General features: G+C 38.2%; 1 protein-coding gene across 6 annotated transcripts in view; it reads right to left on the minus strand.

Annotated features, from left to right (window-relative positions):
- The window catches only part of PCYT1A (phosphate cytidylyltransferase 1A, choline), a 42,849-nt gene extending 20,428 nt beyond the window's left edge, over positions 1–22,421 (minus strand). The window contains exons 1-2 of one of the 6 annotated variants that reach the window (XM_081078079.1): positions 22,281–22,421; positions 5,914–6,045 (exon numbers count right to left, since the gene is read on the minus strand). In XM_081078079.1, the coding sequence (XP_080934205.1) occupies positions 5,914–6,030 (117 nt within the window). In that variant the 5' untranslated portion in view covers positions 6,031–6,045; positions 22,281–22,421. Of the gene's footprint in view, positions 1–5,913; positions 6,046–9,491; positions 9,647–11,411; positions 11,519–15,909; positions 15,929–21,700 lie in introns of those variants that run through there. The other 5 variants (XM_081078081.1, XM_081078084.1, XM_081078083.1 and 2 more) reach the window with 5 other exon arrangements.
- Positions 22,422–22,689: the final 268 nt, after the last annotated feature.

A 22,689-nucleotide genomic window follows, 5' to 3' on the forward strand; every position in this document is an offset into this window, starting at 1 on the left:
TTTTTTTTAAGTAAGGAGATTTGTACATGTCCAAGACAGAGGAAAAGGAGTCAAAGAGATAGAAAATATCAGAGAAGGAATAAAACAGATAATTAAGGAAGGAGGAGTCTGGAGGAATGGCAGGAAATGGCCTCAAAGGAGAGCAAGGCGAAGGTGTTAGCCTTAGAAATAAGAAGGATCACATTTTTCTAAAAGCATAAGAAAGGAAGGGTGATAAGAGGATAATGTTGAATGTAAAGGAGGAAAGGTGTATAAACCTATATCTGATGCCTTCAATTTTCTCAGTATAGTTAAAAAAGGAAGTGAAGTTACCTAGGAAGAACAGATATGGAACAGGTTGGAATGAGACTGAAAGCTTGAGGAAGGAAAACAATATTTGGAACAGACACTGTGGCAAATGTATACAGCAGAGTGAGCAACTGAACTATCGAGCACTGCATTCAGTCCAGATCAGGCTAGAAACTTTAATCTTTAGAAGCCATATTTATAAGTCTGGGAACAGAAACAAAGAATTAACAGGAACTGTGAAAGATACAGGGTTAGGCCCTGGCGAATGGAAGGCAGGCAGAAGAGGGAAGTGAAGAGTTAAGGTGACAAAGGGATCTAGACATTTCTCCAAAGGCGATATGCTAATGGCCAAAAAGTACATGAAAAGATGCTCAACAATATTAGTCATTATAGAAATGCAAATTAAAACCGCAATGAAATACCCCTTCATACCCAAAAGGATGGCTATAAGCAAAAAAGACAGGTACTAACAACGATGGTGAGGAGAAACGGGAACCTTCATACACTGCTGCTGTGAACGTAACTGGTACACAGCTCCGGAAAACAGTTCTTCAGTACGTTAAACCTAGAATACCACATGACCCAGAAGTTACCCTCCCAGTTACAGAGCCAAGATAATGAAAACATATGTTTAAAAAAGAACTTGTACACGAATAATGTTCATAACAGCATTCTTCACAACAGCCAAAATGGAAACAATCCAAATATCCATCAACTGATGAATGGATAAACAAAATGGCATGTCCATGTGGAATATTATTCACTTATAAAAAGGAATGAAGTATTAATACTCGCTGATACCTGGATGGACCTTAAAAACATTATGCTAAATAAAAGACACAAGAGGCCACACACTGCATGATTCTATTTATATGAAATGTCCAGAATAAGCAAATCCATAGGGAGAGAAAGTAGATTAGTGGTTTCCAGCAGGTAGAGAGAGAAGAGAAAATGGGGAGTGACTGCTAATGAGTAAGGGCTTTCTCTTTGTAGGGATGAAAATGTTCTGGAATTAGATAAAAGTGAAGGTTGCACAATTTTAAAAACTACTGAATTGTACACTTTAAAAGGTGAAAATGGTGAATTTTATGGTATGTGAATTTTATCTCAATTTTAAAAGATACATTAAGTATCCTATCTTTCATAACTCTGTTTCTTCGATCTTCCTTGTAGCATTCTGTGTACATTCCAAGGCAGAAGGCAAATGCTGCTCTCTCCTGGCAAGAGTTTGTGTGGGATCAATTCCTCCTAAGTGTACAGAATGACATCTAAGGTTCTTCAGCTACAGCAGAATCAGCAAAATCTTTATTTTTCTAGGATTGCCTTCAGTTAGAAGGTGTAGTTTTTTTTAAAGCGTTCTGTTATTCTCTTCTCAGTTAGAGAACGGTGCCTACAAGCAAATTGAGGTTTATAAAAGTAGGACAAAGTATTTCTACCTACTCGTATGTTATAAAACATACCTCTTTTATTTTAACCTCAAGGGAATCCTACAGAATAGCATCGCTTTCAAGTCTTTTGACTACCTGGTAGTGAAGTATAAATGAAAGGGAATGGATTTTGGACTTAGATCTAAATCCCAGCTCTATCGATAGTGGTGAAATCACAGCAAGCTTTTAAACTTTCATTTCATCTTCTATAAAACTGGAAGGTAATACCACCTGCCCCACAATATTTCACATACAGTTGGCACTCAACAAATTTATTCATCATCAACAATGTTAACTCATTTTCTCTTCCATTCCATGGCACAGGTTTCATTATGCCAACAAAATTAATTGTATTAATCTAAGATGTTAGCTTCTAAATGCTATATAAAGTTTCTAAATCTATGCAAATTATAACTAATATTATTGTAACTAGAAATTATAACTAATAATGATCATCATCTCCCAAATTATAAATGATCTTCTGATTGCAGCATTGCTTCTATAAGAACCTTTTCCCGGTTTTGTTCATATACATTATTAACTCATTCCTCAATATTCCAGTGAAAGAGAAGAAGAGATTCTGGCGTCCTTATTAATAGGGAAATGGAGATAACGCACATAATGTAAGACTAGTACTTGATATTAGCTTTCTAGTTCTCTTTCTACTTCCAAGGAGTCTTAAACATTTTTCAGCAAAATGTTGCAGAATGCCACAGAGAAAAATCTCTCTTTTACCCAAACATTCTGCACAAATGGTAACAGGTTCTCCTGAGATCCAAACTATTTCAATAATGCCAGGGGAAAGGCATTGTAGAGTCAAGAGGAATATTATGTAGTGTGAGAAAAAAGGGGATAATGAACAGGAGATTCTGCCTCTGGAGATCTACTAAGAAAAAAACAAAAACAGAAGAGCAGTAATTCTCCCTGCCTCTGATTGCCATTTCACTGAATATATTCACTGAATGTAAATTCACTGAATATAAATAATGGGCTCATCTATCTACTATTTGGATGTCACACAGACCTTCTATGTTGAACTTACACTAAATTAACCCCATCTTCCCCCTAAACCAGCTCTTACTCCTGTGTTTCTTATCTGAGTGAGAAACACCCCACTGACACAATCTGCCGAAGCCTGAAACCAAGGAGTCATTCTTCACATCCTCTGCATTCTGACAAAGTGAATCTGTTGCTCCTCTAGACAGCCATTGTTCCTCTAACCTCCTTCTCTGTGGCCCTTTTCCTACTATGTCTTAATTATGTCTCTCTCCTCTGTTCGTCTGAGAGGTTCTTAAGTGCAAGGTCGTCTTTTCATCTTTGTATCTCCAATTCTAGCAACCGGCACAGAGAGGTTCTCAACATATATTGACTGAAATGAGATTATGAGATCTATCTTCATAAAGCAGAACTGTGGCAAATCTCCCCCGGAGTATACGTACTTTGTGACATATTCATACATATAAATATTAAGATAGGCTAAATGTCCTATTCTTTGTAAATATTTTTGTGATGCTTTTGATTGTACTTTTCTTTAGAAACATTTGTATCAGTAAGTAAATTCTTTATACTTAGAGACAAACTAGCCATAAAGTTATCACGTAATTTTTCCTCAACTCTGTTCTCTTTCTTCTATCTATTTCATCCTGACCCATCAACCAGGATGGGTTGATCCTGGTTGATCAACCCTTGGTGTTGATCAACTTGGTGTTGATCAACTTGGTGTCAACTAACACTTGGTGTTCCTTCCCATTCCTTACCCCACTGGCAAGGAAAGCACTTTTCTAAAGCTAATGAGCTCTGAGCTCTGAAGCTCTGCATTATGCTCATATCTCTCAAAGGGAAGGTCTTGCTTATCTTTTTACACTTCTAGGACCTATGCCATGTTGGCACATTGTAAGTGTGTGATAAAATCTTGCTTGCTCAACCCAAATGTCAACTAATGAATGGATAAATAAAATGTAATATGCAGTATATGATGGAATGCTATTTGTCAATAGAGAGAAATGAAGTACTGATACATGCTACAATATTAATGAATCTTGAAAACATGCTCAGTGAAAGAAGCCGGCCACAAAAGACCACATGGTGTATGATGCCATTTGTATGTAATGTCCAGAATAGGCAAATCTATAGCTACTGAAAGTAGATTAGTGGTTTCCAGAGGCTGGGGAGATTGAAAGAAAATGGGGAGTGATTGCTAATGAGTATGGGGCTTCTTTTGGAGTGATAAAAATATTCTAAATTTGTTTGTGGTGATGATTGCCCAACTCTGTGAATATACTAAAACCCACTGAATTGTATAGCTTAAAGGGGGGGATTAGATGATCTCAATAAAGCTATTATTAAAAAAGAAAAAAAAAACTTCATTTGCTTTTGCTACAGAGCTGAAAGGGGATCAGAGATAGAAAGTACAGGTAGATAGTGGTAATGACAGGTTATTTAACAGATACTCCTCATTAGGGTCCAGCCAGTTGAGTGAGTGAATCTTTAACCATTTGCCCAAGCTAAACAGCCGGTGTGTACCAGAGAGGAAGGTGGAATAGGCAACACGTCACTCAACTGATCTATGACATGAATATATGAAGCAAAGGAATTTAAAGCACTGAGACTCCTCAGATTCTAAAGACCAAGAAATTTAAATCTTCTCAGAGCCCATTCCACCAAGACTGGCCTTTTTTGCTCTATTCTGGGTTATGGGGATTGGCTGAGAGTATCATCCACTTGGTTATAACTTGTTCCTACTCCAAGTGAGATTGCTGAATTGGTGCCTACCACCATCTTTTACCTAAACTGTCTAAGAAACCTTCAAAAATTCACAAAGCCCTGTTTTGTTGACTACTGAGTCATTTTCTGAGTGTACTTGCTTGGTATGCAAATCATAGCCCCCTAAGGAGGTCTACATGTTACTCTCTAGAACCTATGACAATGCTACCTTACATGGCAAAAGGGGCTTTGCAGGTGTGATTAAATTCAAGAGTTTTGAGACAGGGAGATAACCCTGGGTTATTCAGGTATGTCTGATGTAATCACAAGGGTCTTTATAAGTGAATGAGGGAGGCAGGAGATTCAGAATCAGGAGATGTGATGACATAAGCAATGGTCAGAGTGATGTGATGAGCAAAGCAATGGGGGCAACTAGAAGCTGGAAAAGGCAAGGAAACATTCTCCCCTAGGACCTCCACCCGTGCCTACACTTTGGTTTCAGCCCTCGGAGACCCATCTTAGTCTCTGACCACCAGAACTATAAAATAACATGTTTGCATTGTTTTTGGCCATTAAATTTGTGGTAATTTGTTACAGCAGCAACATGAACGAATACACTTGCCCCCACCAATGTCATCAACATCAGGCTGGAGCATTCGCATATGCCTCGTATTTGTGGAGTACAGCTGTTTTTATTACTCAAGACAGAGCATTGGTTTGGACAAATTGTTAACTGTGCTAGAGTGGAAATGTTTTTTCCTTTTGGGCTATGAAGCTCCAGAACTAACCAATGGAAACTGCAGTTTGATCAGTGGCTAATGGTCAATGTAGGTAAAGAAAATACAGAAACATGCAATTCTATCACTGGGATTTTGAAACATGGGTTTCATAATATAGTATATCAACAATAACTTCAATTGTGTGTTCGTTGACATGTTCTTTAGGGGAAGCTTTAGGAAGAGTACCAACCTGAGACAGGATGAGCAGTTTGGAATGGGTCTTTTATCAAAGGCTTGGCAGTAGTTAGAAATACAAAGATACCATCACAGAGATAAAGGAACATAAGGTAGGCAGTAATACAAAAAGGCTCTCATCTAAGATATAACCAGTAATAGAGTGGATAACTGATATGGGAGAAAAGACTGTAAGACACAGAAAACTAAACACCATGAGATGATATCAAGGTTAGATTACTGTCTGGAGCCCCAATTTCTCTATTTCATTAGTTGAAATTTGATCTTTGGCCTAATATACAACACAACGTCCAAATTTTCCTAACATTATTTTTTCAATTCCAATGTAAAGCTCTTACAGCTGAGCTGTGAGTTATAATCTGATGAGAAAGTATAAGATTTCCAACAACTGTGAAAATACTTACTATTCATTCTCTCCATTATTTAAGAAGACTTGTAACACTGATATCATCAATGTCATATCAGTTTTCTACCCTCCCCCGCCAGGTTAAGTGTACAACAGAAATCTCTTCCTTACTTACAACTGCACAGCGTGTCATTTTTGAAGGAATTCCATCTTCCTCTGTTGCCCCATTGGGTCCAGGTGCCTCTTTCCTCCTCTTCCTTGTGTTGACTTTGGCTGAACTCTGTGCATCCATCTTATTTTAACTGGTCTTAGAAAGTAAAAAAGAATTTTTGTCTCATTGGGGTAGAAAAAAGTCTGTCACCAGTATTTCAGACATGTTAACACAAATTATATTCAGCAAAAGACCGATTCGATAGCCGATATTTCACAAAGATGAGCCAACTGCATCTGGCAAAAACAAAGCTTCACAAAACATAGGCTCTAATAGAAACACTGAAATGCTTCTGTGTGGAACAATGGCCACAATGAATCATTGGACCTGGGAAATTATTCCTCCTGACCAATGAAGCCTGTATACCAACTGCTAATTGCATATCGTGACTGCATGCAAAAGACTGAAATAACTTGGCTGAGAAAGTTGGTTATACAGACTTTACCACTACTCCTTATGTCATTCCCCAAGGAAATGGAAAAGATATGTCTTTGGTGCAGATGGAGAAAAGAACCTTTTTTAAGGAATGGCCATCACCAATTCCTGGTTTAACAAGGCATGGATCTCTTAACTCTAAATGTTCTGCAGATTTCAGAGACCACTCCACCAGGGTTTGACCACTCCACTAGCTATCATATAAAAGTTCTGAATGTGTCATGCTTCATGTTTAGATGTTGGCTTGTGCTACTTCTCCAACCCCCTGCAAGGATATCTAGATTTTTCTTGGTAACATAATTTGCACAAATTAATTTCTTGATAGTGATGAAATTTTAGGCATCAACCAGAAATTGGGATAGAGGATATGTCTTTGGTGCAGATAGAGAAAAGAACCTTTTTTAAAGAATGGCCATCACCAATTCCTGGTTTAACAAGGCATGGATCTCTTAACTCTAAATGTTCTGTAGATTTCAGAGACCACTCCACCAGGGTTTGAGCTAACTGTGACATTAAGTGTACTGTCTCGTTTAAATGTCCTTCCTCTTCCTTCTTCAAATCTCATTTCCCCTTCCTCTTTCAGAGTTTAGCACCTTAAGCTTATTCAGAGTCCCCAACTATTCAAACCTCATCCAGGCTTCTCCTTCCCCCAAGAAAAATGTATTACGGTCTCACTTAGCAGAGCGCTTCTAGTAACTAGCTATCATATAAAAGTTCTGAATGTGTCATGCTTCATGTTTAGATGTTGGCTTGTGCTACTTCTCCAACCCCCTGCAAAGATATCTAGATTTTTCTTGGTAACATAATTTGCACAAATTAATTTCTTGATAGTGATGAAATTTTAGGCATCAACCAGAAATTGGGATAGAGGATAAAGTTGACTTTAATGGTCAACTGCCACCTTTGGCCAAGTTATAGGACAGAGAAAGGTGGAAGAAAAGACCCGCAGAGCAAAGGTGGAGAACAAAACAGATGCCCGACAAATGAGGCCATTCTAGTCTGCCACACTGCCTCTAATAAGCCCTCCTGAATCAGGTGTTCATCTAAGCACCAGCAATTGTGCCTTACTTTGTCCTCCAGCTACATTCCAAGTGGCAGCGTGACAAGATCTACAAGAAACCTGACTTAATTCTTAGAGACTGAAGGTGACTCCCCAGGAGTCGTGCCTAAGTAGTAGGATGACTTGAAAAAATGTGAGTCTAAAGCGAAAGATGAACACCACCCAGAAACTTCCTTTCATCACAAATGCAAATTCAAACGGAAGAAGGGTACTACTGTACATTTAACAAGTATTTCCAGTGATGACGATCAGAGCCTTTCTTCATGATTATTAATTATTCTTTCAAAATATCCAGGTCAGTATTACTACTCCCATCTCACTGGTCTGAGAGGCCTGCTAAGAATGCCTAATCAGTCCAATTAATCTGTTTCTAATTTGCATAGACAGGACTTCCCTGTAAGTCCCTGTTAAATTCTTCTCAGTGTAGGCAGAAAAAATCCATTCGAGAAATGAAATCAGCAATCTGGTGACAGGCAGCTCAAGGTCAGGTAGTCAATAATATTAAGGACTTACTGTGGACAAGGTACTAGAACAATTGTAAAGCAAAAACTATTTTCTCAAGAAGACTTAAATCAAAGTGAGGAAACCATATGTTTAGGATATAAAAATACTCCTTAGGATTCTAAAAATCATTGTGGGCAAGTTTGTTGAGGAACAGGATATTTACACAGTTTCAAAATACCTCCCCATAGATTACTTATTAATTACAAAGGGAAAAGAGTTACCTTTATAGTGAAAAAAATCTCTTAGCTAACGTGAACAAAGTTAACTAACATCACCAGTAATACCTCCTGAGGTAAGACACTGAGGACTCATTACCTGCCATAAAAGGCACAACCTGGGTGGCTGGTTAGCTCAATAGGTTAGAGCACAGTGCTAGTAACACCCAGGTTGCCGGTTCGATTCCCACATGGTCCAGTGAGATGCGCCCTCCCCAACTAGACTGAAAACAACGACTTGACTTGGAGCTAATGGGTCCTGGAAAAATACACTGTTCCTCAGTATTTCCGAATAAAAATTTTTAAAAAAAAGCATAACCTGTATGGATTCATGAGGAACAAGCAGACAAACCTTAATTAAAGGACACTATACAAAGCAACAAGCCTATATTCTTCAAAAAATGTCAGCCGTTAAAAACAATGAAAGGCTGATGTTCCAGGTTAAAAAAACACAAAGAAATGACAACCAAATGTAGTGCAAAATTCTAGATTGGGGGAGAAATTGTTATAAAAAACAGTTATTAGGACAATCAGTAAAATTTGAATATGGGTTATGCATCAGATAACAATATGTATTAATCTTAAACTTCCCGAATTTGATAGTTTACATTGTATTACGTAAAAGACTCTCCTTGTTTTTTTAGGAGATATGAGTATATGCTGACTTATCTAGAAATAAAAGGTCATAATGTCTGCAACTTACAATCAGCAAGAAAGAGAGAAAGAGAGAGAGAAAAAGAAAGGAAGGAAGGAAGGGGGGGAAAGGAGAGAGAGGGAGAGAGAAAAATGTGTATATTATACCTATAAAAAAGGTAAAGCAAATATGGCAAACATCAATGTATGAATCTAGATGGGGCATAAAGGAGTTTCTTCTACATTCTTATAACTTTTCTGTAGGCTTTACATTTTTGTTCAAAATAAAAAGTTTAACTTTTAAAATGCTCTATAATAATTTCTACAGAGATAGGCCCTCATATAAGATTGTCTTTTGAGGTCTCTAGAAACTGATTCCCTCTCCTTCCTGACTCTTTGAATCAGTATACATAATATACATATTCCAAGAAGTCTATTTAGTAATCTAAATGTCTTGCATGGTAGATAACAACAGCAACAATCATGATATTGGCTATCTTTTTTGAATACCAATTTATATACACATTATTTTCATTTAACCCATATAATCTGAGAAGCAGGTATTATTAGCCCCAATTAACAAATGAGAAAACTAAGGATCAGGGAAGTTAAGCAACCTATCTAAGAGATCACATAGCTGGTAAGTAGGAGAGCCATGATTGAAATTCAGACTTGTCTAATTTCAAAGTCCTTACCACTGTATTCTGATGTCTCCCAGAAATTCCAAATTTTTAAAAAGAAGCTGTCTCATCCTCATTACTGCTGCTTCTTTCAATCAAGAACATTCTCTATACAGCATGAGTCCCTTATGTTTTTGCACACATAAATCATAGCAGTCTAACTGAACAGTGAAATAAAAGGTCACAGTTATTTAAAGGTAAACAAGGTCCCAGGACCAATCAAATAGAACTGACGTGGCTACTGGCCTGAATCAGAGGCTGCCTGATTTGTCAGCTGTGCAGATTTGTAGATCTTTCCTACTAGGAAGTTTTGCTAGGATTTCCTGATAAGCAATAAAGAATTCTTTAATCTCTGCTTCTATCTCTCTGACATTACAAATAGGTGATATTTTAAAGGCACTTGTACTTTTCATTCATGACTCAAAACAGTTTTAAGGGTGTCATAATAAATCAAGGGGATAAATGCCATGTCATATTCTCACCAGTTATTTTCTTTTCTTTTCTTTTCTTTTTTTTTTTTAAGGAGGCGCAGCTCACAGTGGCCCACGCGGGGATGGAACTGGCGACTTTGGTGTTATCAGCACCAGGCTCTAACCAACTGAGCTAACCAGCCGCCCCACACCAGTTATTTTCTATAACTGCAAATTAAAATTCTTTAATGTTTAATAGAAAAATACTTAACATATCCAAAGACATGCTTATAGGAACTTCTCAGAAGTCTTTGCTCTGTGTTTGGCAGGGAGAGGTATGCATGCTATATTTTCGCAGCTTTACTAAAGTATAATTGACAAACAATAAATTGTACATACTTAAAGTACATAATTTAATGAGTTTATATATATATATATATATATATATATATATATATATATATATACACACATCCGTGAAATCATCAAAATTAGGGTCATGAACATATCTATCACTCAAGTTTCCTCATGCCACCTTGTAATTCATCTCTCCCTCTCCACTCAGGTTTTGCTTTGCTTTTTTGTTTGTTTTCTTTTTTCATATTGTGTCAAATACACATAACATAAAATTTGCTTTGCTTTTTAACTGCTTACTTTTTTAAATACTGAACCATCTTGTCATATGATTCAACTTAACCAGCCAAACAAGTGGTGGATATCATTTTACTAGAAAAAAGCAAAGGCTCTCCTCCTAATAGTTAAATACTGTCAGTGTGGTTTTCAAGATATTCTAAAGCCAGATTAATGTCTGAAGTTGCTAGATTTTGTGACACTGGAACACAGAATCCAAAACCACTAGGTTAAAAAAAAATCATACAAAAAATAAAATATCACAACGAGGACTCAAGGCAAGAGAAAAGAGTTGTCTGACTAGCTATTTAAAGCTAAAGTAAAATTTCCAAACATAGAAAGAATCAAGACAACCATATTATTAACACATTACAAAGGTCTTTGTAAAGAATAGTAATACTAATACATTTTACCTGTATTTCATTTGAGTACATATATTCTTCGACAAAATCTCTCCATCTGCCTTATATAAACACCTCTAACCAAATGTCTATGGCAGTATAATTCAGTATTTTTTATCTGTGCTCCATTTTGAGAAATGTAAAAATCTTTAACATCAGTCTGTCAGCATAACGTAGTGATTAAGGCCCTAACATCAGATTGCCTAAGTATGAATTCTATCTCTACCACTTACGAGCCATGAGAACTTGGACAAATGCCTTAATTTCTCCCACCCTTACTTGCATCATCTAACAAATGAAGTTGAAATGGGATAATCCATGTAAAGCCTTAACTCAGTGCCTGGCACACAGTAAGTGCTTGTAACTATTAGCTACTGTTATTTAGTAGTTGTCATCGTCTACCTTAAAGCCTATCTTCTGTGTATCCCCTATATCCAAAAAGATTTTGCCTAGTTTTCCCCCTATGATTACTATTATAAAAAGCATATACTTACATAAAAGTATGGTAAAATATGAAGTATGCTATATCTTCCCTATTCCTACGCAACCCGGTTTAAGAATCACTGTTGTAGCAAGAACTCTTCTAGAGTCTGATGTTAAACTACGACAAAGAAAGAAAAGAAACATTACTACTATTGCTACTGCTACTCACAGTGAGCACTTATATACCACCTGTATGCCTAAACACTTTAAAACTGTTAAAATTCTCTGAATATTTACAACCCATTGACACAGGCATATTATTTTTATCACTATTTTACAGATGAGGAAACTGAGCCACAGAAGATAAGGCCACATAGCTAGTACGTGGTGAAGCTAGAAATCACTTTATAAAAAAAGAAAGAAAAAGAAATCAGATTCAGTCAGTTTGGTTGTAGACCGCACATCGTTAACTATTGTTGTATGTGATACAGGAAGGCACCTGGTAATTATCTCTAAATATTTAAATGCCTGTTATGTTGGATAGGGCAGACACTTATTCTGTGAACGTTCAGACAATAGAACATGGATCACTAGTTGAAAGATGCAGAGACACAAATTTTAATGAAACATAATAAAAATCTTTTTTAGGAACAAGGTTATTTGAGAAGGGACTGCGTAATCTCAGAAGACGTTCCATTTTGGCACACCAGCACATTTAAAGTGGAGGTTGTATAGACACACATTTATTCTTTTTGCTGGTCATAATCCTGTTAATCCTGATCTTTTTGTTTGTTCCAATCTGTTAAAAATATTTCAAATCTTGACCACCACCTTTATTAGCTACTTATCACAATTGTATGTAATCTATAAACTTGAAAAGCGTGGTTTTTATGTCTCCATCCAAGTCATGGCTGAAAATATTGATCAGGGTAGATACAAGGTGTGATAAAAAAAATACAGTGAAGGTTTAAATAAAAAAATTTATTATAGTAAGAGTCATTTTGCCATTAATCCCCCTCAAAACACTCCCCCTCACTTCAAACATACTTATCCCATCATTCTTGCCACTTTCTGAAGCAGTTCTGGAAGTCCTCTTTCGTGAGTGTCTTTATTTCATCCTTCAGCATGACAACACTCCATGTCACACATCGGTTCTAGTACAGCAATTTCTGTCAAATAAAAATATTACAGTGTGTCCTCATCCACCTTATTCACTGGATCTGGCACCATGCGACTTCTGGTTCTTCCCCAAAGTTCAAAATGATGATAAAAGGTAAATGTTTTGAATCGATTCAGGACATCGAGGCAGCCACGACAGCACAACTAAAGACACTCACGAAAGAGGACTTCCAGAACTGCTTCAGAAAGTGGCAAGAACAATGGGATATGTGTGTGTTCGAAGCGAGGGGGAATATTTTGAGAGGGATTAATGGCAATGTGTCTTTTACTGTAATAATTTTTTTTATTTAAACATTCACCATATTTTTCAATCATACCTCATATATGTCCCTATACACCCATGTGACATACCATTAAAACCCTCTCCCCTCATTGAGAACAACCCTTACTAGTCTTTAGGTTAGTACAATGTAAAACACAGTAAAGTTTATCTTTAGAAAACAGAATAGAGGATATATTTAGAATTCATAATGATTTAGCGTATTCAGTGTAAACCTGTTTCACTGTACTATCTATCACAGTCCCTGAAATAGTGATAACAATTATAGTGATTATAATGATAGCTGATACTTATAGAGTGCTTCCTATATGCCAGGAAGTTATAAACCTTTTATTTATATTAAATAACTTAATCCTCACAACAATCCTATGAGGTAATACTATTATCTCTATTTTACCGGTGAAGAAATTGAGGCACAGCTAAGTTAAATGATTTGCCTGAGATCACACATCCTAGGAAAGGGCAAAGGCAGGACTTGAATGCAGGCATTCTGGCTCCAGGTCTGTGTGTTTAATGACAATGTTATGTTGCCTAGAAAAAAAATGGTCAGATATGAATTTAACCAAAACCACTTACTAAACTCTGGTCATGTGCTACACTGGGCCAAGCAGGAACTTAATTTCATCTTTCAAAAAGACTGGGCTCCCTTCCCACTGGGCGTATCACTGGCAGACTACTCAGGAACTCCAGGGGCTTGTTTTGGTCTGGGCCAGAGTAGAAGAGTAGAGAGGGCACTAGACCAGGAATCATACAACAAAAACTGGATTTTAATTCTAGCTCCTTTCAGTACCTTAACTCTAGGTTACGGTAAGTCCCTTAACTCTAAGAGTTTCTTCATGTGGTTAAGGAGGGTTCTAATAAAATGTACTTCATTTCTAAGTCATGGTAAGGTTCAAATGAGAAATTAGACTATAAAGAGATATTAGACTATAAACTCCCTGATGTGGTAGATATTTGTTGTTCGTCTTCCCCTTGTTCAATCCACCTATTCTGAAAAGAGCCCATTTTCATTTGGTCTGTGTGAGCTTCACCCTCAGCCCTAGCTAGCAGCAGGCAGCATGTGCAAACCCTAAACCAACTAGTACATCAGTACAGGAAGAAGGATGGAGGGGAGGGCAATGATAGGTGACCAGAGTTAGTCCAATCAGAGTGACTTCAGGACTCACCAGATGGGAAAGCTTGGACAAAGATTATCACTTCTTTCTTTGTGGATTTGAACATGGAGACATGGCTCTAGGAACAATCACATAACAATCTAGTGGCCAACCGATAACCAGGAAGAGAGCCTTTTTCAAAATAGTCAACAAAGAAAAAACAAAGCTGTTGATAAAGTCAGATCCTGAGCTGTCTAACTGCCAACCAAGACAATCCCCTTTTTGCTTAAGTCAAAACACAAAAAGCACAAGTTTTTGCTTGTGTTTCTTATCACTTGGAACCACAAAATCATAATTGATGCACCCAATACGTAGCAACGATCCCTGCACCCAATATGTAGCAATGATCCCCGGCACACAGCAGGCGGTCAGTGACTATTTGAATAAGTGTAGTATGTATAGAAAACCATTTTGAAATTTTCAAAAGCACTACATACATTAATTACTGTCTTGTTTTGATGGAAAGGAGTCAAGTACTTGTAAATTTATAAGTGTACCAAAGATAGCGCAACAGAGCTCCCATCCTGTCAAAGTGTTTTCCCTTATCTGCTTGCACAATTCTTTATCTGCTTACATACAGTTCCTCCATTTTCTAAAAATGACTTCTGTGTCTTACATTATATTGTACACTATATTTTAAAATGAACATTACACATTAAACTTAAACTGAAGTCTTGAGATCCTTTGGATTTAGAACAAACATACCTAATACTTTTGGGTTTTTAACACTTCTGTATCTTATACCCTTTATTCAGAGATGTAAAACACCAAGGTTGCAGCCATTCCTTAACAATAACCCTAAAAGATTTTAGAAATTATAGAGATTAACCCTCACATGTTTCCTCTAGAACTACTAATAATTTTAAAACTTTGACTTTATATGTCTCATTTTCATTTTCACTGGCTCTCTTAAACCATCCCCATGTTCCCTCACATCTACTAATTTATGCACCACAAATGCATATATAATAATTTAATATTTAGTGCCTAAAACAATGAAAAAAATACCCCGTTTCCCTAAAGTTCTAATAAATGCCTGCTGGGACACATCAACTTTGCTGTTGAGAAAAAGTTAAGTGGGAGGAAGAGGGCATACTCAGGATAATAAATACATGTTGGCTTTTTAGTTCATTATACTGAAACAGCTGGACCTAAAACCACACTACCTTTACAACATTCGCAATTGCACAGTAACTACTGAATACTGCCAACAGTGAGGATCAATATTTCCCAAACTCTCCATTTATGATAACCGCACCTTTGTAATCAACCAACACCATTCAGGTAAAGGTGCAGTGATAGCCCTGAAAATGGAGATGGCTTTAAATACCTACATTTAAAAGGGGAAAAAATACACACAACACACAGGCTGGCTTAATATCAGTTTGTCCAGTAGGCAATGGGCTTCAGAAAAGATGGCACCTCCTCAAAGCCAATGCAGTACAAAATCAAAATGGGAATGAGGAGCGGGGAATTGCCTACAATTTGTAGAAGGATCATGGCTTCCAGCCACAGCACCCACATTACTTAAACTGGGATGAGTCACTGTGAAAGTACTTAGAGAGAGAATACAGAGCCTCCCTCAGGAGTTCATTAGGGTGGGCCCAAACTTCCTGTTTTCTCAGTGGTTTATCCTCCAAAAGTGTTTGTCAAGAGAAGCTACAGCAAAAGAGAGACAAAGGAAGCTGGCAGCCAGAATGCAGCATTTGTAAGGCCTGGTCTTTCCAACACTGCTACCTATTTAGTCCCTAGTCAGTCGCCTCATCTTAGTCACTCAAACTCCCCATTCAACCAGATTCTAAATACGGACAGAACTACCCACAGCACCACCAGCTACCACCCTGCCTGCTAAGTGCCTTAGTGTCTCCAAACTGCCTTCAAGATACAGAATGGAGTATTGTGCCTGTGATTTTTTACTCCGACTCACAAAATCTGCCTCCACTTCTGCTGACTCACCTCCCAGGACACACTGCTTGCTTTGTTCTTCCATGTTCCAACAGACGGCTATTTGGATGCATCAACTTTGCTGCTAAGGAAGTACAGAGAATAAGTTGGAAATATGTGCGGGGGCAGAGTGGTGAGAAGATACTGAGGATAAATCCAGTCAGGTATTTTTCCAGTCTGAATGTCCTGAAGGAGACAAAATCTGGGCACTGGCATGCATGGCATGCATGTGCTTGGGTTTTAAAGATGAAAGTCTCCTACTAGTGCAGTTTTAGGGACTCCCACTCCGTCCTCTTTATTCTCTTTTCTTATTGTTAGATCTAGTCAGCACCCCGAGGTGAAAGAAGAAGTGGACTCTGCTTCTTAAGCTTTGCAACAATATAAATAGCAGCAAGCTGCAATCACATATACTCTTCAAGTTTCAAATTCTAATTCAAATTTGACTGCATACTATAGGGAATTATCTGCAGAAAGAGGAAACAAATTTTCCCTTTGCATTCTATTCCTGCTTCCCCCTTCTCTGGGCCTACATTATCTTCCTCAGTAAAACCTTATGCTCAGTCATTTCCTTCTGGCATACCCATGTTCACTTCCCAAGCTGAGTCAGTCAGCATACTTCGAATTTGGGATCTTTACCTGCTTGTGCCATGTGAAAACTTAATAAAGTGGCATTCTAACAAGCAAGGTTAGAGTGCAGCCAATACTCTCGGTGTTAATCATGTCATGGGCTGTCCATTCAGGCCTTTCCACAGATAACAACAGGGCAGTCACATCAGGGGCTTTGAAGCTGAAAGCTTGAGAGGGGAGGATATATCTAATCCATAGCGAGGAGGAGGCACGAGATTCAAGAACCATCAGACATCCAAATCAGAGGTCAGCAAACTACAGCTCACACGCCAAAAATGGCCCACTGCCTGCTTTTGTAATTAAAGTTGAACTGAAACACAGCCATGCTCATTCACTGATGTGTTTATTGTCTATGGCTGCTTTTGTGCTACAACTGCAGAGTTGAGTAGTTGCAACAGAAACTGTATGATATGCAAAGCCTAATATTTACTATCTGGCCCATTACCGAAAAAGTTTGTCAAGTCCTATCCTAGACGAAGTCAGGACCAGGTTTATTAATAATGTCATAGCAAATTCTACCTAGATTATGCAAATAGTTCTAAAGTGGAGGATACTTCTAGGAGTAGGATTATATCAAGAAATTGTACCATACCTTTCTGATACAGGATTACTTCAGTTTATGTCACTAACATTATGTCACCACAATACACAGAATTAAATCAAAAAAAAAAAAAAGGCTGATTTGAGAAATTCTAAATATAAAGGTAAATTTCACAACATGACCTGCACTGACATTACTTTTAAAGCAGAGCTCAGTGTTACTCTTCAATGTTTGAGGCCAGTAAATTGCCACATCTAATATCTTAGCTTTGAACTTGATCTCTTCCCTCTAATTTCTTCAGAGAAACCCTTATTCAACAAATACTGAGTGGGTACTTACCCTGTGCCAGACTCTCGGTTAGCCCTGGAACCAAATAAAGCCTATATTTGGGCTTGGTCACACAGTAGAATATTTCAGGAAAGAGATTATCTTAAAAACCACAAGGGACACTTGTGATAGTTCTTACAGTTGAACGTGCTCTGCCACTATTCTAGAAGATTCAGTGAGTAAACCCTGTGTTTAAAGGCTGTGTCCTTCCTAGAGTGAGTTATGGAACTTATATGTCTAAGGCAAGGGCTATGATAGATTCAGGTAGTCTGAGATTTGAACAAAAAATTTTATCTTTACTTTTGCTAACCTTGGCAAATTCACCACTTCCTTCAATTATGAACCTAAGTTGCAACAGTAATAGTAGATTTAGAATAATAGACTTTCTCACCAATATAAATATATTTTCATATCATATTACACTTCTTACAAATATTGTTTAAACACACGATCTTTTAAAAATTATTAGTTATAAGACCCACTGATAGTAAACATTATTTACTATATTAATAAAAAGCAGATATAGTGCTATGTCACACTTAAAAATATTTTGATAACTATATTTCAACATAATCTGTTTCCTTTATAATTCCATGTATTTTATATTTTGCATATAAAAATACTATTCCAAAAAGAGAGTTCACAAGGTTTCACCATACTGCCAAAGGAGCTCATGACACAAAAAAGATTAAGACTTCTGCTCTAGAGCCAAAAAAATAAATATAATCACATCTAAGGTAATTCTCTGTAAATTAAAAAAAAAAAAACTACGTACTTATTTTATGCTAAGTGCCATACACTCATTTTGTTCTCTAATATAGAGCAAAGACGGTATGTCACTTTTTTAGCAGCTCTCACTTCAAATAGTAATGAATGTGATATAACAGCATAGGGGACAATGGGTTCCCCTGGCTCATTGGTAGTCATTCTAGTTCACATATGAAAAGCTTCAAACTAATATAACTTTCAACTTTCAACAAGAGAGTTACCAAAAGAAAAGGAGAAAAAAAAAGACCCCCCCCCCAAAAAAAAGCTTGCTATATTTCCAGCTACTAATCTGGTTTGTGAACAGTAAATTATGGGCAATTCAAATAATTTATTACTGAGATAATGTATGTATACTAATCTCACACAGTGTCAAATATATTTTAGAAACTCACAAATGGTTTCTTTTTTTTTCTTCTGGAGTGGAGCTCTGGCATATACTGCAAAATAGATTATGTAAAAATTTGTATTCCTTGAATTTACTCACTGAATTGCAGAAGGGAGTTAGGATTTAAGTTTTGCCACAAATATTCATAAAGCAATTAACAAAATAACTCGAACTTCAAACACGTGTCCAGGTATCCGTTTGACAGGAATATGGTGAAAAGAGAAGTTTGGGACTAGAAACAGAAAGGTTTAAGCTTAAGAAAGAGGAGGTGCTGGAAGTCACCCACTGAGCAGATAAGCAGAAGGGTTGAGCCTAGAGCCCTGATCTCATTTTCTCCTTCCTAAGTCATATTGTTTTTCTGTGACTCATGTGGTGATAACGTAAAAGATGTAAAAGCAGCCACAATCCTGAGCAAAAAGGAACCCTCGCAGTCCAACAATGATTATCAAGTACTCTGAGTTTCAGGTTTCTCTAACTGAAAAAATTTCCCCCAAAAGTCATGACTTTTAGAAAAATTTAGTCTATCCAACTTATTTTAGGATAACACAAATATTGGTGTAAGAGAGATCTATTTCTGTTTGATTCAGAAGTGGGAATTACCTGTGTTAGTAGAAAAGCCAGATATCTGACTTCCGATCAGAGTTATGCAATAACAGTAGCAAACTATTATGCTTGCTTTTTCTATATTTCATAAATTAATTTTTATCAGCATTTAGAAGATGAAGAGGCTATTGAACTCCTTGGGGGAGTCATGTCTAACCTAGAGGTTAGACAGACAGCTCCATAGAGGAATCGTGTGGTTTACACATTCCATGAGATTGTTCACAAAATTTGGTGATCGTTATTACATTGCAGATTATTAAAGGGCTGTTTACCCAGAAGTAGAGTTACCTCTGCCATTAGAAAATCTAAAACAAGAGAAAGCAATAATTCTTCCAACAGTCACAGAGTAAGTCAATGTTAATATCAGATAAAGCAATCCAGGACTTCTGAATCCAAGGCTCTATCTGACTAGATCATTCTTCCCCTTAAGGGATCAAATATTCAAAGGGCAGGACCCCAAGAAAAATAAAACCTCACCTGTTTATGGGAGGAGAACACATAGGCTGAAGAAGGAATAAAGTTCATTCTTTATCAATCAGGTCATTATATTGGTTTTCAAAGGTAATTTGCAAAGCGGCGTAGGTCAAAAAGAATTATTTCATTCAGCAAACACAAAAGACCCCAAAGGCAGTGCTGCAGTTCCCCAAGCCTAAATGTCTTCTCTTCTGTGGTCACTTACCTTGAAGCATATATTCTCTTCTAGAAAGAAATTCTTCAGCAGTTCCTTTTAGTTATGTAGAATGTAAGCCATGTACACACCCAATGTTCTAGAAAAAGATGTAACTAGCCATTTTTTAGCTAAACAAAGGCTATGCATCAATCCCAACTTATTCCCATTCAAGAATCTTTCTGAACTCTCTTCCCCATCACAAAGTGTGTACGTGTACGGGAGGTGGGGCTGACTATTAGGTTATCAGTTAAATACAGTGTCTAATAAGTTAAAATTACCTCAAGCTTCTTCTGTTAGATAATTTTTAAAAATTGGGTGGAATATAACTCAGCCATAAGAAAAGATGAAATGCTGCCACTTGCAACAACATGGATGGATCTTCGACTACTAATCGAAGTCAGACAGAAAAAGTCGAGAAGCATGTGATTTCACTGATATGTGGGATATAAAACTGAAAGCAACAAACAAACAAGACAAACATACAAATAAAAACTCATAGACACAGACAACAGTTTAGTGGTTACCAGAGGGTAAGGGAAGGGGGGAGGGAGAAGAGGATAAAGGGGATCAAATATATGGTGATGGAAGAAAATTTGACTTTGGGTGGGTAACACACAACGCAACATATAGATGATGTATTATAAATTGTACATTTGAAACCTATGTAATTTTATTAACCAATGTCACCCCATTTAAAAAAGAAAGAAACAAAAACGACATTGGGTGGCACAATCAGTAGCACCTTCTACAAAGGGCTGTAGGGGAGGAGGTGGTGAAACTCACTTTAACTCATTTCATCTGCATCACTAATAGCCCTCATGAAAAGGGAATCAGTAGGAGATAAAATCAGCAGCTAAAACATCATTTGAATTACCCAAAATACAGTATCATACCCAGTAAGCCAGTCGTGGCCTCCAGTACACAAATCATTGAGCTAAATAGCTAAATACATTAAAGCCTCTTTCATGTGGCATTTTAGTCACCATTGTTGACCTTCCCAGAGTCATCCTTTCTTCTCCATGATACTCATCATCTGTTTACCACTGACTATTGCACCAAATCCCATTCTCAACTAATATCTTTTTACTAGTCATTCTCTGTACTTGCAGAATCCCTAGATATCAAGATTGAAAAGGACCCTGAAGGTCATGTCTCCCTACTCCCATTTTATTCTTGGCAGCATGTCTTTTGTTTCTATCATCTGTTCTCTTCCTAAGCCTTGTGCTTAACCTCCCTAACGCGTCCCCTTCCTCAACGTCTATTCCTAGCAGTTTTTCCTATCACAAACCCCTATATCCTTGCTGTCTCTGTAAATCTCACTGTCCCCACTTCAATATGTAAGTTCTGGTGCTCCCAACCGAGATCGCCAGTTTCAGTCCTCATCATAACTTGTCACTTCAATTTTATCTGGGAAGCCTTCTCCGGTTAAGTCTATCTGATAGGGCCTGTGCCCCAGCTCTAGATCCAGCCTTCCCCATTGTATCTTTGTACTTCCCAACAGTCCCCTAATCATAAAAACCATGGCACTTTAGACCTGAAAGAAAATTCAGAAATGATCTGAAAGAAAATTCAGGCGTAATCTAGTAATCATCTTTTGTACTACATTTTATTTCCCACGTGTCAAGATACATAAAATCCACTTTACATAACCATCTCATACACACACAACTGAAACACATTTCGTGAAACAATACTGACTGTGTGAACACACTGAAAATGTCTACCCTATTCCATTTTTTAAAAACATTCAGGTGCCATCCATAAATGGATTTCGCCACCCACTAATAATAGGATGGAAGCCATAGGTTAGGAAACGTTAATCTAGTCCAAACTTCCCATTCACTGAGGAAGAAACTGCAGTTCAGTGGCGAGGTAAGCTTACCAGCCACAGTACGTCCCGTTCCGTTGTCCTTTCCACTACAGACCTTCTCTGCCCAGTCACGGCCATTCAATCACACCCCGCGCCCAAACCTCGCCTCACGGTACCAAAGCCAGTCACTCGTCCCACTCGCTTTCTTCTCCGCGTCAGCCGCTCAAAGTTACTGCTAGTTGGTCAGAGTCTCTCCACGGCCGTTGCTTCATGTTCCCTTAGGTCAGAGTCTCCTCGCAGTCACTATCCATCGATCAGAGTCTCCTCCGAGTCACCGGCCCTTGGTCACAGTCGCCTCGCGGTCACTGCCTCATACTTCCTCGGTCATAGTTCCTTGGCAACCTCTGCCTCTCTCCGAGGTCAGAGTCCCTTTGCGTTCACTGCTCCTGGGTCGCAGACCCCTCGCAAGCAGCTACATCTCGGTCACAGTCCCCTCGCTGTCACTGCCACTGGGTCACAGTAGGCTCGTAGCCCCTGCCTCACACTGCCCTCGCTGTCACTGACCCAGTCTTCTTTCAGTCTCCTCGCGGTCTCAGCCCCACCGTTTCTCCTCTCAGAGCCGCGAGGATATGCACACACACCGGGTCCTCACCTGCAGCTCACGTTATCCCGACCCCTGTCCCGTCGGATTTCTCCTGGGCGCAGCGTCACGGACAAGGGAAGTTTAGGAGGTTGCGGGGAGACGCCCGGGAAAGGCAGCTGACTGAACAGCGGGCCGGAAGTCCCGCCTACTGCCCGCTCTCTTGTCAATCCGACCACGACTTTTCCCAGAAAACTCGACCCCTGACACAGTGGTTCCGCCTCCAAGAGTGATTGAGCAGAAAACAGCAGGCAGGCCATAGATTGACTAAGGGTCTGTCTCCCTGCGGAACTGGAATATGCGGTGAAGACACCTCCTGGGAATGAGACAGAAGTGAACTGTCACTCGTGCTTCCCGGCAATTCGTCAAGAAGCGTTAACCCTGCGGCTCCCCTTTTGTCCTGCTCGGGGTTGGGTTGGAC

Source organism: Rhinolophus hipposideros (genome assembly GCF_964194185.1).
Source record: "Rhinolophus hipposideros genome assembly, chromosome: 2".
Taxonomy (NCBI): Eukaryota; Metazoa; Chordata; class Mammalia; order Chiroptera; family Rhinolophidae; genus Rhinolophus; species Rhinolophus hipposideros.